Source organism: Lates calcarifer, linkage group LG11, assembly GCF_001640805.2.
Source record: "Lates calcarifer isolate ASB-BC8 linkage group LG11, TLL_Latcal_v3, whole genome shotgun sequence".
NCBI lineage: Eukaryota > Metazoa > Chordata > Actinopteri > Centropomidae > Lates > Lates calcarifer.
Genome location: NC_066843.1, coordinates 16,300,891 through 16,319,148, shown reverse-complemented (window position 1 = coordinate 16,319,148; position 18,258 = coordinate 16,300,891). Strand labels below are relative to the sequence as shown.

Sequence of the window (18,258 nt, the reverse complement as noted above, 5' to 3'; positions counted from 1 at the left end):
CATTGTATGTAAATCACACCATACATGTAAATCAGACACCAATACTTCATGTGTATTATTACCATTTATATATAGCCAATATTTGTTGATTCTAGGGCTACAACAATAAGCCGATTAATTAAGTAGTCAGAGACTTAATTGACAACTATTTTGATAACCACCTGATCCATTTCTTAAAGGGCAAATTAAAAAACTTCACAAGGTTCAGCTTTTCAATTGTTACATTTTTTCTACGTATCCTTATCTCACAATAAACAAAATATTTTGGGGTTGTGAACAACCTGTGGACAAAAAAAAGGAGCTATTTCAAGATCTCATCCTCAGCTTTAGTAAACAGTGATGGGTATTTTTCCCTATTTTTCACATTAAAAACAAATTCCTTGACATCTTATAGTCAGAAGAAAAAGAAATATAATAGAAAATATAAAGCTTAATCAATAATGAAAATGATAAATTGCATCCCTGTGTTCACACTCAACTATCCACTGACAGAGAAAATAAAGCACATAACACAAGGCATGTATTTTCAATTTAATTTCTTTTAATATAATCTTATTTACATTGTATTTTTTCATAAATGTTTAGTACATAGTAAGTTACAATACTCTTGCATCCATTACACAGTGAACTCAGAACCTAGAAAACGCAGACTGAAATGATACTGCTTAACAGTCTTCAATCTTTAATCTTACAACGGATCCCAACATTTTCCACATTGACTCTCTCAACATTTAGGTTTTTGATTTCATTCACTTCTATGGAGAATTAATGACCGTAAAGAGACTTTGTTCATTCATGGTGGTCTTGAGGAGGATGACTACTTTTTCTAACATTCAGGCTAAAGAGAGATGGGCAGAGAGACATCCGGGCCACAAAGAAAAAAAAGTTGGTGAGATGGATGAAGAAACATGTACGAAAGGCTTGTGAGATTTTATTATACATGTCACATACAACCGAAGAATTCCTGAAAGCTGGCTCCTTCTTTCCATCCATCGTGGCTCATTTTGAATAAAATATCCAGGTCATGCCCTCGGTCCTGTCCGTAACGTCAGTAGAGTTAGATTTTAAAATTAGGCCGGGGAAAGTCAATCCCTTTCACTTCAATAAATGTAACATGGCATTTTAAACACCAACACACTAACAGTTTCCATACACTGACAAGAGTATTTCACCGCAATAATATGAATGTTAAAAAATGTAACGAAATTCAATAAAACCCACTTTGTGGATTACTTGAATTGCAAGTGAACTGACCCTTCGACTCTGGTAGAGGGGGGTTGATGAAGAGATTAGTGTCGGCTCTTTGTAGAGCATATAGCAGCTTGGTCGGTAATCACTTAGTAATAAATAATACAACATCAGAGTGGATCAGAGTGGTCGCAGATACAAACGGAAGAGACAAAAAGTTACCAAACAGAGGAGCAGGCTCATTTGATCTTTTTTTTTTTTTTTTTTTTTTTTTTTTTTTTAAAACAGCGTAACTGGGTGCCATGCCTGACACACACTCACACACTCACACACGCTCTGACACAGACACAAACATACTCTCGCCGCCTGACATGCACACACTCGCTCTGATACACGACAGTGGTTAAACATGAAGCATGAATACTAGTCAATCGATCAGCTTGTCAGACAGAAAAAAGACAGATCGGTCTCCGCCTTGTTTCAATGTCTCTGTTCGCAGGCTCGCATGTGATTGGCCGATTCTGTCTGGAGACTCGAGAGCGTCTGGAGTCGAATTTGCTGTGGTGGTTAGACATTCTGAAGAATGACATCATAGCTTGTTAAAACTGAAGGATAAAAATGCTTCTTCAAAACATTTGAAAAATTTTAAAATACTTTGCTTTTTTGTTTTTTTTTTTTGGTTTGTTTTTTTATATTTTTTCCCTCCTGCTGTGCTTCCTCCTTTAACCCCCAACAGTTCGGTGGTGAAGAGGTGGCAGGAGACTGAGTGTGTGTTCTTGTGATGCTTGGCCGCTCTGTATACTCTGTGTATACATGATATTCTGTTTATGTATGTATATGCAAAATGTCAAATAGTTGTGTGCAAGCACGAGTGTGACTGTGTGTATGTCGGTTCTGGTTGTGGATTCATCACTCCACAGCGAAGCCGCAGGTCTCCTCCACAGCCGTCAGCAGTTTCTCGTAAAGTTTCTCGTAAGACTCGTAGGGTGGGATGTCTATCCTGTTAAAACTAGAGACAGAGGAGGATCATTAGTAACTCAGTCAGACACAAACACAGATATAAGGAGGATTTTATTTCTTTTATGTGTTCTTACCATGTGTGAGCCTTGGGCAGGTTGTCTGTGTTGGCGTCTATCAAATGGATGGTAAAGAGCCTTGGTCCTGCAGAACCTGTAGAGCCTTACACACATACATTCTAGTTATCACTGCTCTACTCTGGTACACAGAGCATTACTCAGCATTTAAACAACATTTCTCATTAAAACCCAAACAAATTAGCTGATAATGGCAGAATCATTTCTTTACACTGGTATTTTACAAATGTATTTTATGTAACTACAAGTGCAAATTAAAGTGTCTTCTCATAATGTGTGGACGTGTCTTTGCATCTGAATTTCAGTATTTTGTTCATGCTGGGTGAGAAGAGAAATTCCCCAGATCCTGACCAAAAGCACCTGTCACAACACTGACCACCTGTCACAATGTGATTTTATACAAAACACAACAGGACACTACAGAGATTAATATCAGAAACCATCAAAGGAAGCTTATGATGCAGGATATATTGTCTTAATGTGAAGCCTTTTCTAACAGTAAAATTAATTGGATTTACAGACTTTGGGTTCAGTGAACAATGTGCAGCTGCAGACACTGCATTAGATAAGGATTCATTATCGACACATACACAACAGCAGCTGACTTGAATTTGAATTGGGAGTAAAAACAATAATCAGGACATTCATACCAGCAAACTCTTTATCTCTTAATGAATCTGCAGCTACAACTACTGATCATTAATCAATTAGTCAAGAAACAGAAATTTAATTGGCAACTACTTGGAAAACTGATTTATCGTTTAAGCAACTAGAAATACAGCCTTGTATGCCTCTGCTAGCCTGTGCAGTTGCAGTTAATTAGTATATGAATTCCTGAGTTATGGCCAAAACTGTGTTTTGTGCAGTCAGAGTGACCTTTGACCTGTGACCATCAAAATCTAATCAGATCATCTGTGAGTCCAAGTGAATGTTTGTGCCAGATGTGATGAGATTCCCTCTGAGTGTTCCTGCTGTCGCCAAACATTTTCTGTTTCCAGTTTCTCAAATGTGACAGTTCGATGTTGTTTTGGTCAGAAATGACAGTTGACTGAGTATCTTGAATAACTGAAGATTTCAATAATGAAATGAATTGTTAGCTGCAGCCCTACATGAATCTTGGCTGGAATATATATTAGGTCTGTAAGTATCTGTGCATTGACTCCATACCCTAGTTTTTCTTGTTAGGATGCACATACATGAGGTGCCCTCAAACACGAACCATAATTAGCCTCAAACATGCTACACAACAATCGTTTCCTGGAAATATCATCCAGGCCTCTGCTGTCAAATCAAATACACAGTAGCTGATGTTCGTACAGTATGTGTGTGTATGTGTGTGTATGTGTGTGAGAGAGAGAGATCTCTGAGCCAGTGCATGACCCACCCTGCAGCGCTTTGAAACCCTGTAGCGGGACCCTGGTGGAAGCCTGTGACAAACTGCAGCAGACGTCCTCTCCTCTCCTCGCTGAAAGCCTCCACCTGCCTGCCAGAACCACCGCACCACGTTGCTTTCACTTGTGCAGTGCTTCAGGCGGGTGTTCGTCTTCCAGTCTGCGAGGTCGATCTTCCCCAGGCCGCCGATGATCAACTGGACAAGAGGGAGAGAAAGAGATGAGGAAGAAGCAAAGGTGACCCAATGTAAACAATGTCTCATCATTCATTATGATTACTGGTTTATTGTTCACAGACAGCACATGTACCTCAAGTTCTTTATGGTCAAAAGGTTTGAGGAGGTGCTGTGGGATGAGCTCACTGAATCCCTTCTGTAGAGCCAGAAACTGGGCTTCAATTCCTCGCATAAACCTCCAGTTCACATAAAGTCTGAAAACACACAAACACAAATGATGAAGAGCAAATAAATGCACTGTAACAAACTATATATCGCTCCTATATTGTTTACATTGTGTATCTGGGCCACAGTTTGGAAAACATACTCGTCTCACTGTTCTTACCTCACATATTCTTTCTTGTTCTCCTCAGTAACAGGGATATTTCGCCCATTAGGTTTGAGTTCATGTTGTAAAAACTTCCCAAAGGCATTGTGCTCCACGCAGAACGTGTGGTCGAGGACTGAAGTGATGTCGTTCTCTCTGTGTAAAGAGCATTCGAGTAAGTAACAGTGAAACAGGGGACAGTGCACGATGCGAACTGAGGAATATTCATGATAAAAAGCTCTCCACTGTCTCATTGATTTGACTCCTGTGCAGGTGCATGCACTCACAGTATCCAGACGAGGCTCTTGTGCAACTCCGGGTCGGTGGTCTCCAGGTCGTTGAGCTGGATGGGTTTGCCTAGCAGCTGTTTGTAGAAGGGCAGCGTGAAGCTCCCATTGATGTAGTGACCGTGGAAAACTGCGAGGCCCATCACTCGACCCACAAAGTGGAAATATGACAGGTGGTCCTGACAGGAAAAAAAAACACAAAGACATGTAGACAGACAGAGAGTCAGGGAGAGTCCTGTTATTTAGCTCAGCTGTGAGGCGCTTCATGTGTATATGTGAACTCACAGGGTTGATGGAAGAGTCGGGGTTGATCTGTAGTGTGTAGATATTGTCTGTGGAGTACTGGAACAGGCCGTAATAGGGGTTCAACATTTCATGACACAGCAGGTACAGCCACTCTCTGCAGACAACCACCACATGGTTAACACATGTTCAAAAGTCACATGGAACAATCATCAATCATCAAAGAGAAAATGAAAAACACTTGATTATGTTGTGCAGTCTTGACAACAACTCAAAAGCTGACTAGAGTGTAAAAAGAAGTGATCAGACTTGTAGTTTCCTTTATTTGCAAGGATATTATGATATTTACCAGTTATTACAGCAGAGTAGTGAATGTAATGGGAATGCTGCAATATGATGCATTTTTTCTTTGTTAGTTTCACAGGCATCAACCTGCTTTGATTGCATTCAACATTTCCACTAATACCAATCGCACAAGTCAGACAGTTCAAGAAGATCTAGGAAAACCTGCTTATAGCCTGTGATTTCAGTGCCTGAGTGGAACCTCGTCTCTCCACCGCCTAACTGACACTTAAAAAAATCAATACTGTGAGTAGTAGCCAATTGAGCCAAACTGCCAAAGACAGTATGAACCTACCTGGCCACTCCACCGTAGTCCAGGCCCTCCTCTCCCCTGAACTTCACCATCAGACGCTTCTTCAGGTCTTTGGGCCTCATCTTCATAATCTGCCGATACGATTCCTAAACCAACAAACACAGCATTCAAGACATGCAGCAACAGATACACATTATCACAGGCAGAAGGAACAATAACACAGCTCTTTAGCTCAGTGATGTTCTGTTCAACTGTTTATTAATAGGCACAATCAGCGCTGCTTTTGTGTTCTTCCACAGAGAGAAGGACGCTATAAGAATAGTTTGTTGTGACTGGTGTAGGAGTCAGAGGGAGTGTAGATGTGACTGTATAAATGGAAACTTTCACAGTATCTACCAACGCTGTGTATAAGAGAAAAGAAAAGAGAGAAAGATGTTGTGATTTCTTTCCTTCCCGGCCGCAAACCTGCACCCACCTCAAAGATCTCCTCTCGGGACACCTCGATGCGACAGTGTCCTGCTTGAGGCTGCTGCAAGGACAGCTCGTGCCTGAGCAGCTTCAACTTATGGACCAAGTCTCTCTCGTAGCGTGCCGCCATGTCTCCGTCTCCTCCTCCTCCACCGCCCCCACCGCCGCCGCCCACTCCTCCACCTCCCCCCTCCTCACCCCCCACATCCATCTGGGGGGCTTGGGAGGACTCCTTTGCTTGGGATTGCTGGCTGGAGATGGGAAGAAGCGGGAGGGAGAGGAGGACGGGGGAAGAAACAACATGACAAGGGGGAAGAATGCCAAGAGAGAGATGAGTTGACAGGAAAACAGCGAAAAAAAAGAGCAGACTGTATTACTCACTGTGCGTTTGCCTGGAGCAGCTAAGCCTACATTTTTGTAAATCACACACAGTTCAGTATTATTACCAGAGCTGATGACTGTTACTGGGTCACGTTCAGATTCAGTCTGAGTTCAGCATTACAGCAGCGACAGATTAGATTAACGACAGATTAGTCTTGAAACCACTTATTGTGTCAGAGATGTCTGCCACCCAGGTGTAGACTGAGTCTGCCATTGGGGTGCACGGTGTTTGAGTGTTTTTCCATCAGTGTGTGTGCATGTCTGTACCTGATAATGGTGTGTAGGCGTGGGTCTGTGAACTGTGTGGTTCGGTTGTTGTGGTCCACAAAGTAGATCCGTCCAGACACGGTGCTTCGGACCTCCCAGCCCACTGGCAACGGACCGAGCTCCTCGCAGCTCACGCTGGCCAGGTCCCTGCACCAGTGACAAGTGACCAGACTGAGACAAGTGTGCTTTCAACCAGACTTCTCTCTAACACTTCTAATCCTACGTACTGTATGTTCTTAACCCTTCATACTGACCCAACCCTAGAAACAGGAGGCCCAAGGAAAGAACCTGAGAAGTTTCCTTTAATCTGTTGTGTATAATTAGTGCAGAAGAAAATAAGGACAACATGGACTTTCTGTCTCTTTAGTCTAAATACAAACAACAGGGAAGGATGGTGCATTAAGTGACAAATGAAGACCCATTCTCATACATGTCTTGACTTGAATGTGACATTTCACTCATAAAAATAGAATAATCTGTTAAGTTACACAGCATTACAAAGATGCTACTGTATGCTATATCTCATGTATTATCCTCTGCTACTGCAATGACCTAGTTTCTCAGCAGGGTTGATTCAAGGTTCATCTCATTTAAGGTTATGCTTAGACTAGACATAAGTGAAGTGGGGCGTGATCGTACCGCGGTATCCGAGGGTCGTGCCAGGTGCTGACGCCTGTCTGCGTGTGAAGGAAGTACACCTGGCCCTGAACTGTTGTTCGCTGCTCTGTTTTGACAGGAAAACAAAGAAAGATGTTTTGTCACTTTTCAATTCGGACGTGAGAGATTTAGGCCAGAGAGATATCCAGAGAAAGAACAAGAGTTGGTCAGAGAAGTGTCTGACTGACCGTATCCCTCTGGTAGGTCAGGTGGCTGGTGCCCGTGAGGTCTGTTCTGGGGGGTGTGTCCGTGGCCTCTGGAGTCCTGCCCTCTGATTCGCTGGGTCTGAAGACGGCTCTCCTGACTGGGCGAGTCGAGCCGGCAGTTCCCTCCCCCCGCTGCGCCAGTGGAGTCGGAGTAGGGCAGCGGCTCTTCACTGAAACATCCCTCAAACACAGGCCTACACACACATCGAGACAAACGCACACACACTCCACTGAAGTCCTGTTTTCTCAGTTTCACTGGAATCACATGATAGGTCAACTGATTTTTATTTTGAACTCACACTAACAAACAAACAAATAATGATCATGACTAGACTGAGATGCACTGATTGCTGCACTGACATTATACAAACAGATAAAACCTGAACCTGGATAATTAAATTCAGACATGACATTCCATAGGACACTGGTGGGGTGGGGTGGGGTGTCACTGACTGGTTTAATGAGTATAAAAATGACATGAAGTGTATGTGGTGGACTGTTCAATCCCTCATGAAAATATTAAGTATTTTGAAACTGACTAAAGTCTAGGCTGATATTTGATGGTCTTTTTGTTTTGTTTTTAACAGTTGTCACTTTTGCTTCATTAAGAAAAGCCCTAAATGTGACATTATCATTGACCAAAACAAGAATCATCTGAGGAAGCAATGCACAATAATCTGTGAAACATATGTAGACATTAAATAAGGTGACAATAACTAATGGTTTCTCTAAATGTTAGTGTGACTTTGGCAGCATAATGTCTGGTGACACACTCACCCATCATTTTCCAACAGTCCTCTGCAGTCCACCACAGGGCCTCCGCTGCCGATGCGGTCTCTTGTCTGTAAGCTCACTGGAAACAAGCAGGAGGTAAAGGTTAGAGTGATGACAGTGTGTGACAGAGAGGGGAGGAAGGTGGAATATGACAGAGTGAGAGACACATATTGCATCTGTGCGTCCGCCTTACCTACGATCTGCCCCCGTACTGCGTCGCTGTCCGAGGGGTTGAGCTTACATAGATCTAAACGCTGGTCTGGAAGGACAGGGGGAGAGAAAATTTTTTGTTTAATTTCTCACAAAACTGTGCTTATAAACAGTGCAGCTGGACAATTTGCAGCATCTATGAGCTTGTGTGCATTTAAGTCTGTGTAAAATCTAACAGAAAACTTACATCCTGTGTCTTTTAGCCTGCTGATAGCATTAGATAAAAGTCGTATGCAGCCCAGGAAGCCCGCCCCCTGTCGTTTATGGATCTTTTTGTGGTTCCATATACTGATAGTGATGGAGTCTGTCTTTCCAATGTAGCTGAAAGAGAAGACATATTAATTTATTATTGAGTTATTAAAACAACCTTTATTAAATAAGTTAATGCAGCTTAACATCTGTAATAGCATTTAACGTGTCAAAGAGAATCAAAGACTAGCTGTGAGTGTGGTGCAGGAGACTCACAGGTCGTAGTGCTGATTCCATTTGGGGTCCAGTGTGCTCTTGACTGTGTCTGTCGAGTGGCATTGACCTGATCCGTCCACCACAACTTTGGCAAATGGATCTGGCAGGCCTGCATGCACATAACTCAAATTAATTGTTTGCATCCACTAAATTAACTGAACAGAATGCTGCGTGTCAACACTCTACACAACAATGCTCAGATCTCTATTACTGCAGACATTAGACTAAACTTTATTCTTAATGATTCTTCCTGACACTGGCCTGCAAATATCTGTGGTTATTAACAGTACCTGGAGTGCACAGTTTAAGCACAGGATGATGATAGTGGTAGAAATGAAGACTCTGATTCTGGCGGTTTTAGGTGGACCAACTCCAATTTAAAAAAACAAAACAAATCTGGCATGCTCACAGAAGCTTTGAGAACATGAACAAACGCCTGATTGTGGGTCGATCTCTACAGTGTGAGCACAGGCTGGCCAGCCAAACCTGTTATTATGGTGCTATCACAGGTGGGAATGCATAGTACGATCACAGCACAGCAACTGAGCAACACCAACGCCAATTTGTTTACAGCGTTGCCTTTCATGGTGATCGCAGATCCTTAACGAAACACAAATCATCACTTCAATCATCATGATGTCAGATTCATGCACGCACGTGAAAGTGAGCACAATAGAGGTACTTACGAAAGAAGTCTTTCTTTGCGAGGTTCTTGGCACATAATACTGCAAAACAAAAAATCATTATGAACAAAATGCCACACACACAAATATGTAAATGATCTCACAGTGTGTAGGCTGCTACAAATGGATGCTGGTGCAGATAAAAAAAAAAACCTCTGAGGAGGAAGAAAGCTGGTTAGGATAATATATGAATGCCAGAGGATGGTAATGAGCAGGGAAACTTATGTGACGTGCAGGCCGAGTGAGCAGTAAAGTATAGGGCTAGTGTCAGCGCCATTGCGCACACACACACACACAAACACACACATACACAGGCCGCCCACAGTGAGAGTGGCAGAATGCCTTCTCTGCCACATCATCTCTGTGGACTCAAGACAGCAGAGCTCAAACTGACCAAGACTGTGAGTTTGTAAGTGTGTGCTAACTGTTTAGTTTATTGTGTGTGTGTGTGTGTGTGTGTGTGTGTGGTGTGTGTGTGTGTGTGTGTGGTGTGGGTGTGTGTATTTGTTTTCCAGACAGCCTGTGTGATGCGACAGCTGGCATATGTCACTCTAGGTTAGCTCTGCTGCAATGTTAAAAACAAACAACTGAACCACAATAAGCTAATTTTTAGAAACACGCTCATGTCCAGTCTGTCACAAATACGAGTCTTGATTACAGGGCAGCTGTGGACACATGGAGCAAAAACAAGCTGCTTGTTTGTATTCAAGGCTCATGTAATGCACTCAAAACGTGACTGCAACACAAGGTGACATGAAAACTACAAACAAATATTTACACAGCAGGTCACAACAGCCAATTCTTCAATTCAGAGAATTCATGTAAGCATTAAATGGCAGCAGATTTAGCTGTTTTTAAAAAGCAAAGATATTTCTGAAAGACTGATTCCTGAAGGATGCTGGGATTTCTTCTGGGAATCTGAAACCTCTTAGGCCACTAAGAGAGAACAAATTAATTCCCTTTAAAACTACAGAAGGTAACTGCCATAAAATAACTCTGACTGGAAATTAATTAAGATAAATTGGCATGTTTTGTAGCCTGAAGCAAGTGGGAGAATGCAGGCTCCCACTTTTGTTTTCAGAAATGCTTTTGGCCCCATTTCTCAGCTCCTCTCTTTCAAAGTAAGACAAACGGGAGCACATCTGAGCAGTGAGGTGGAATGTGCAACTATACCATGTCAATCGCCTGTATCCAGTTGGACGGGGGAAAGATCGGGGATTGGAGTGGGTAGAGTGTCTTTCCATACATTGCTTGACTCTATTTCCTCCTGTATTATCTCTTGAATACAATCAGTCAATACAATCAACCAATCGACTAATTATTCCACTATTTTCCTAATAATTTGGTAACTTGGAAAAAAAGTGAAAAAATGTGCTGGTTCCAGCTTTTCAATGTGAAGATTTGCTGTTTTTCTCTGTTTGGTATGACTGTAAATTGAATATCTTTTAGTTGATTGAATAAGACAAGCTGCCTGAATATGTAACCTCCGGCTCTGAAAAATTATAATTAACAATTTTCTGACATTTTAGATTAAACAATTACCAGATTAATCAAGAAAATAATCTTAGGATTAATTAATAATGACAGTAATTGCTTATTGCAGGCTAAAGTACAACCTATGCTAATTGAACAATGGTGGGGTGATCCTGGCAGCGATTCAGAAATGAAGATTTATGGTGTTGTCTTGGCGCAGAAGAACAAAAGCAATATCACGATCCGTTCAAACTGGTGCTAACTGATTTGCCACACTACTGAAACCGTTATCATAGCTTAGAGATCCAATTAAAATCTGGAATGATTTGCTCTGGCCCAGACATCCATCTAGGAGGTTAGTCAGCCAGCCGGTGGTTTCGGATGTGGTGACTGTGGTGGCGTAGATGTGTCTGGTGTAGCCTGCTCTATTTCCTGTGATTAACCCATGGAGAATGGCTGCAGGATATCCTTCCCTCTTCCTCATCAAACCCTTCTATTCCTCCTCCTCCTGACTCACACATTCCACACAGAGACCTCATCTTTTCTACACACACAATGAGAGAAACCCAGCAGCATAGAGAGAGAGTCGAGTTTCTAGTTTGCCCCTGCCTCCTCTTCCAGACTAGCAGGAGAGGACTTCCTCTGTCACTGTCACTGCTGTGCTCTCCTCCCCTCTCACCCTCCAATCTCTTGCCAGAGACGAGAGACACCCCTAATTTCATCCTGTCTCTCTTATTTTTTCCGCCTCTTGACCAGCTCCTCTGTGGCACTGAATGTGTGACAGGCCCTTTCTCTGCATCTCAGGAAATTCCTCATTCTGCCAAGGTCATGGCTGGTAAAGACACACACACAGCCACAGCTCAGCTGGTTCTCAATTTCCCCCACTGCTGCTTTCTTTTTTGGCATTTATGTCCTCTCTTTAAAAAAAAAAAAAAAACCCCGAGAGCTTGGGAGAGGCAGCGGGGGGACAGATTCTATTCATCCAATCTTGAGTGAACAAGCAGAAACAGTTCAAGGGAGATGATGAAAAACGGAGCTACTTCTGTACCAGGCTAGCAGCTCCTCTAGGAATCTGAAGTCACAGCACGTCTGTAGCACAATCAACCATCTCTCACAAATATTTCAAGGGTTTGCAATTTTGCTCTACTCTTGCACCTTTAACAGGGAGAACACTTGATATTCTTTAGCTAAATGACAAGAACCATAAAACTGTAGAAGCTTAGAAGTTCATTAAAACTTCTTAAATCACAGATAATGGTCAAGTGCTTTGGCAAAGATGCCAAGGAGCTGTTCGCTTAGATTAACAACCGGGGTCACACAGCTAGCAAAAACTGAAGAATACTAAAGTCCTTACAGAGCTGACTAGACTTTGCTGTTTTAAAATGCACTCATAGATTTACAAGTGAAGTAGAGTGACCTATTAGAGATTACAACAATGTTATTTCCTGCTGTATAACCTTTTTTATCCTTTCATTCTATTTTCCCTTTAGTTATTCCTCATTCTCCCACTTCTCTGCCCTCTCGCTACCTCTCCCCCTCCCTCTCTTGTGAGTGTCACCTGCTGTCCTGACATTGCCCTGTGTTGTTGCACGGATAAGTCAGTGTTCAATCCGACTACCTGGCACCAAACCCCCAGCTGCACGTGTTGCTTCCATGAGCAAATTAACATTATCCCACTGAATTTGTGATTCAGGCATTTTTCACAATAAAGCTCATTTATTTCAAAACAAAAACACCTTTTTTTCACTTATTTTTTTTTACCCATTTATTTCCTGCATTATGCATTGTCCTGACCATATCCCTGTATTTAAACCATACTGTTCACAAGCTCAAAAATCACAACCATACTGAGGGTGGGTATCATAGATTTTCTGACACCGTGCATAGATCAAATTTTGGCAGCAACATCAAAACATTAAATGTCAAATGTCATCAAATGTCTTAACACAAACAGATCTACAATAAATATTCCCTAACAACACAGCAGAATATATATTACATGACTTAGAATGGACAACGCCTTAATAAATAAACGGGACTAGGAAGCCGATAAAACATTTGGTTCAATACACCCTGCTAAACAAGATGTGCAAGATTCAGCAAGTGTTTCCCTAATAAGCCTTATGGAGTCTATTCACATCTCACTAGGCCGTAATACCTAAGGTAAAAGTGACACTTTTCTCATACCCGGGGCGCTTCTCCTTCAGCTATTTTAATCTTATCCTCTGAAAACTGAGGACAGAGTCAGAAAGACACAACATGGACCTCTTCAGTTAGCTAAACCACATCTCTATAAACACAACCCAATCTCTGAAATGTGAACCAATGTCAAACTTGCCTGGTCTTTGTCTGCGTCCCTGCCACAGACACACACAGGCCTTTCTGATGTAGGCCAAACAACCCCTCTCCCTGACAGACTAAACAAGAGCGCCCTGGCCAGCCAGCCAACACCGCGCTCCCATTGGCTCATCGCACATTCCTCACCCAATTAGAATTCCACTCATACCTGTGGGGGCGGGACACAGTCAGGGGCAATAACCTCTGTTTGCATCCAAGCTGAAATAATGAGTGACTGGTTTAAACACACACAAACATGAACACACACATTATTATTGGACCTATTATAATTGTGATAGATTAGAGCACTATTACTGTATTTAGTAATTGGGGTTTCAATGTATCAATCAATATATATTATCATTTCAATTTGTTCTACTTATTACTTTCTTGATTAATTGTTTGGTTTACACAATGGGATCAAGTAGTGAACACATTCTAAAAGCTCATGGTGATGTCCTCCAGTGTCTTGTTTTGTCTGGCAAATTGTCAAAACCCAGAAAGTCTATTATCTTCACTTCTGCCTGTTAGGACTTCTCAATCCGTTTGCCTGCCTTTGCATTTGTCTTCTGATGTTTTTATCAGTTGTCCCTTACTGTATGTTGTTATGTGTTAGATGGGAGTTTTCCTTGTCCTCATAGAGGGCTTAAGCTGGATCAGGAGCTGAGGTTGCAGTGGGCCAACTGAGACACTATGTGATACTAATATAGATAAACTTAAAATGAAAAGAGCAAACAGAGTGATAAGTGAAGAAATGCGTCAGATCCGTGAATCTAGCTTGTGTCAAATATGATGCCTGCTCTGCTATCTTGAAATCCAGTGTCTCAAAACAAGGAACAGAATAGAAAAATCAGTAACCAGCACTGAGTGGACATTTGTAGACAGCACTTCAGGGCATCAAGGACAGCACTTTTACTCAAAACACATCCATCATAATCATACACTTCGTGTGCCTTCCTACCCCTGGTTCATGCAAACCACATCAAGTCTGCCAGCAAGCAAATTTTGGTGTGTGTTTGCTCAGTTTTGAATCAGGAGAAGGACAGGGCGTCTGCCCAGCGGCACAGAGTGGTCATTACCATTTGAATAGAAGCCCCTGGATGCCCAGTGGGGTCACATTAGCTACAGTAAAAACCATTGTTCCAGCTGTGAGTGTGTCTGTGTGTGTATGTGAACGTGTGAGTGTGTGTGAAAGAGAGAGACTCCTATGTGCCCTACAGAGGAGAGTCTGACCCAAAAACGAATCAAAATGTTTGAGTTGCGAACAGTGTACACACAGAGCAAACGTGTCAAGCTTCTCTGGGGAAGGACAAGTTCAGTGAGTCAGACATTTGTCTAGCTGCAGCTGACACAAGCAGCGAAATGCCAATCAATACTCATGGGTAATCTGGGCTAGCATGTCAAATCTACCGACAGATCGATTTTCAGAGAGACTGTTGTTCGACATTTACTTTCATCCTTGGTACAGAGCTCGTCGCATTCAGGTCGGGCGATGGGTTCGGCTGGTGGTCAGCCCAAAAAATGGGTGTATCGTTAGCTAGCAGGCGTTAGCGGTCAACATTGCCTACAATGTTACTATTAGCTATCGCTAGCTGGCGAAGAGGCAAGTGTTAGCAGCTAATAAAGTTTCTGAACATGGCTCTCGAGTGCTGGTGTTTCCAGTGACCCGAAAACAGCTGACCAGTCAGACGTATGAGCACTGAAACCCACAAGACAGAGGACTGCTTCTTTACTGTCCTTTCGGTAATTTGGTTAGCATCTCGGCTAACAAGCTAGCACTTGTGCTTCTGTGTTTGCCACACAAAAACCGGATGTTTGGGCAAACGACAACCGACAGCCCCAAAGACACTTGGCGGTGTCTTGTTAGGTTTGCTGATATCAACACTTCACAATAATGGTTTGTGGGTAAAACATTTAAGCTCCGGTTAAAACATGCACCGTAAGCGCTTTCTTTCGGTCTCGTTTTTTTACCTGTCAGTCGGATTTTGATGCTGGACCCGTTCCTCCTAGTCCCAGGATTCGACATCACTCCGGGAAAAACGATCACACAAACTTCCCGTCGGAGTCTCCCAAAAACACAGTTTCACCACTTAAATGGGAACGCGAGTAACTTCAGTTTCAAATCATGCGGTTTGTTTTTGTTTTCCTCACGGGCAAAAATGTATTATTTCATGGCAAAGTCCTGCGCTCCTTCGAAACCCAACAGCACGGGAGAACATTTTCGGGCAGGCTCAAGCACGTACTGACGTCATGTTCTTAACGGGCATAACGTTACGTGCTCGCGTCTGGGAAGCGTGGGCGTGCCCGAGGAGACCAGGTACTTCCAATGGGACATTCAGACCTTCGGTTTTACTTTTATTTTCGATAATGTATCCTATATTACACCAAGAACAAAAATCCCCCTGCTTAATCATGTTTACTGACATTAACTGACAACGTCTGCTACGTTTTTAGGAATTAAAATCATACTATAAACATATTTTGACTGAGAAATCATATAATTTTAGCCTATAATAAATAGATGTGATGGGAAATCAATGATAACAATTAAATGCATTTTGTTTCTCTGTCATGTACATATTCACTCACACATTTCTCAAATATTCATTACGTTTGTCTTTTAGTTACCCTCTCCCTTTCAAATAACTATACCCTGCTAGCTTTTACACCAGTATTGCTTTGTGATTTCTACTTCCCAGCAATAACTTCTTTAAAATGACCAGCTCCTGGATATTTTCTCTCAAAAGGTCATAGTCCTAAAGATATTGATTTGTCTGGCCCTGTTCAGATTCCTCCAACATGACTAAACTGAATTGTAAAGTATTTTTATGTGAGAAAAGAAAGGTCTAGGATATTATATGTTTGTTTTTTTTTTAACAGTTCTTGTCCCACATAATCTTCAATAGTCAACAAATATCAGTTGTGTAGATTCTTGTCAGTAATCTCTCTGTTCAAAAGAGCTTGCTGTTGTCAACATTAGCCCTCCCACATCACCACTTTTAATTCAGTTTCCCATTATTTAACTGCTCAAGTGCAAAATATCAACAGTAGTTAAAATGGGTGGATGCCCTTAGAACACTGTTTGTCTCATTATTTAACTTTTCCTGGCAAGCTCCTTAAATATCCACCATTGCTGAAGCTTTGTAGACATCATCAGGACCAAAACTGATAGTAGTGATGCTGCTGGCAAAGTGAGTTCATTTGAAAACTCATCCATTCGTGTATTGAAGTGTTGGTGGAAACCTCAAACATACAGACTGTGAGTTTCCTCCAGCAGGTTTCTGATCTTTAAGATCAAAACAGATCAACTATAAGACCATGGGGACTTTGTGAAGGTTTGTGGGATTTTAGCAGCTTCTTGGATTAAAAGGTTGATGCTTGGTAGAGTCTGTATTCATATTCAATTTGCACAGAGTGATGAAATAAAGGGGAAGATGTCCAAAGGCAAAGCTGCTTTGTCTTTCCCTTTTCTGTACATTTATCCCCACCCAAAAATAATTTAGTATTTATTAAATCTTTGTTCCAGAACCTGTGTGGGAAAAATAGCTGATTGGACTGTTCACTTCTCTAAGCAGATGTTAGGTTGTAAATACGGTGCTATATTGCCAAAGGAGCCAACAACCAGAAATAAAGTCTCAACCTGCGGGAACACACAATGCACAGTTTACCAATAACCACTGTACTGCTTCTTAATTAAGTAAATGAGAAATCACATACAATAAAAACGTTAATGTTTACATAAAGATAGACAGATGCTGGAGCTTCCCACAAGCATGTGATGAAGATAATTTACACAGTACTCTGTAGTGACCTGCAGATATGAACTCAGAATGGTGGCTACATGGCAGTTGATATAAATTCTTGACTTTATCTAATATGATATGCTTTAAAAACTGTTTGTCAGGAATGTGAAGTATAGTGAACAGCGGGGTAAAACACTGGTACAGTCCGAGCTGGACAGGGATAATGGCTGGAGGGATTTGGCTCTTTAGCAGCACTGGGTTTAGCTGCATGGCTGCAGTATTAACTGCTGGAACAATGGACCCTCTCACCAGCCTGTTTACAGGGCACAGTAAATCCACATAAGCAGCGAAACAGTTTGCCGGACATTCAGCTAGGCTCACAAAATACACACTTTGTCTCACAAGCACAAACATGCAGTTTTAATCTTTGTGACCATTTTTGTCTGTGGACCTGTCTGAGTCTGAAGATGATGATCTCATGATCTTTCAGACTTTTTCTTCTTCTTCCTCTTCTTCACAGAACCATTTTTTTCTTTTAACCGATCCCTCTTTATAGTGTCTTCTTCCCATTTTTCATCTCCAACTGCACTACATCTGTCTAATTCCCTCTTGTGTTTGTATGTATTTGTATGTTTAGCTATGTCAACACTCCACAGGTGGCAGACACACACAAAAACACACACACTCACACACACAAATTAGTCTATCCCTCCAAAACGGTCATGTACAGCTGTTAGTATGATTATGTGATTATGTGTGTGGTTGTGTGTACGCATGCACATATATGTGTGTGCATTCTTGTATACATGGTGTGTGTGTGTGTGTTTTTCAGAGAGCCCCTGAGACCAGCTGAGTGTGTTCACCGCTACTTAGATAATTCCAATCATAGAGACAAACTTAGTTATACCCCTGGGAACACACACACACACACATACACGGTTAATGAAGATGAAGTCATGTACCAACAGTTGGCAAATACCATTAGGTGGTGAAAAGGGTTTTATTCTTTCACAAAGATATTTAAATAAAAGAAGAAGAAAATCTGCATAATGCCAGAAAATTCACAATGACATGAATATAGTGACAACTGTTTAGAAGGACATAAAAATATGGACTTATTATAGTCAAACCAGTCTGTGTCTATCAGTGCCCCCTTTGGGGAAAAGAAGCAACAGCTGCTTCAGTTCTAAGGAATCTACATTCTGGATAAAATCAAGGCAGTGACTGTGCAAAGTATCCAAACACATTTACTC

At 41.8% G+C, this 18,258-nt stretch overlaps 1 protein-coding gene across 1 annotated transcript; it reads right to left on the bottom strand.

The window, feature by feature from the left end:
* Positions 1-521: 521 nt before the first annotated feature.
* On the bottom strand, positions 522-15,516 carry smurf1 (SMAD specific E3 ubiquitin protein ligase 1). The gene is given in 20 exon segments (XM_018667743.2): positions 522-2,197; positions 2,283-2,358; positions 3,667-3,706; positions 3,708-3,761; positions 3,763-3,870; positions 3,983-4,103; positions 4,235-4,372; positions 4,504-4,682; positions 4,789-4,903; positions 5,384-5,487; positions 5,817-6,060; positions 6,458-6,604; positions 7,097-7,181; positions 7,303-7,514; positions 8,098-8,173; positions 8,288-8,353; positions 8,492-8,625; positions 8,770-8,878; positions 9,456-9,494; positions 15,234-15,516. Coding segments are annotated over 20 exon segments (2,202 nt in total). The 5' UTR covers positions 15,289-15,516; the 3' UTR covers positions 522-2,097.
* Positions 15,517-18,258: the final 2,742 nt, after the last annotated feature.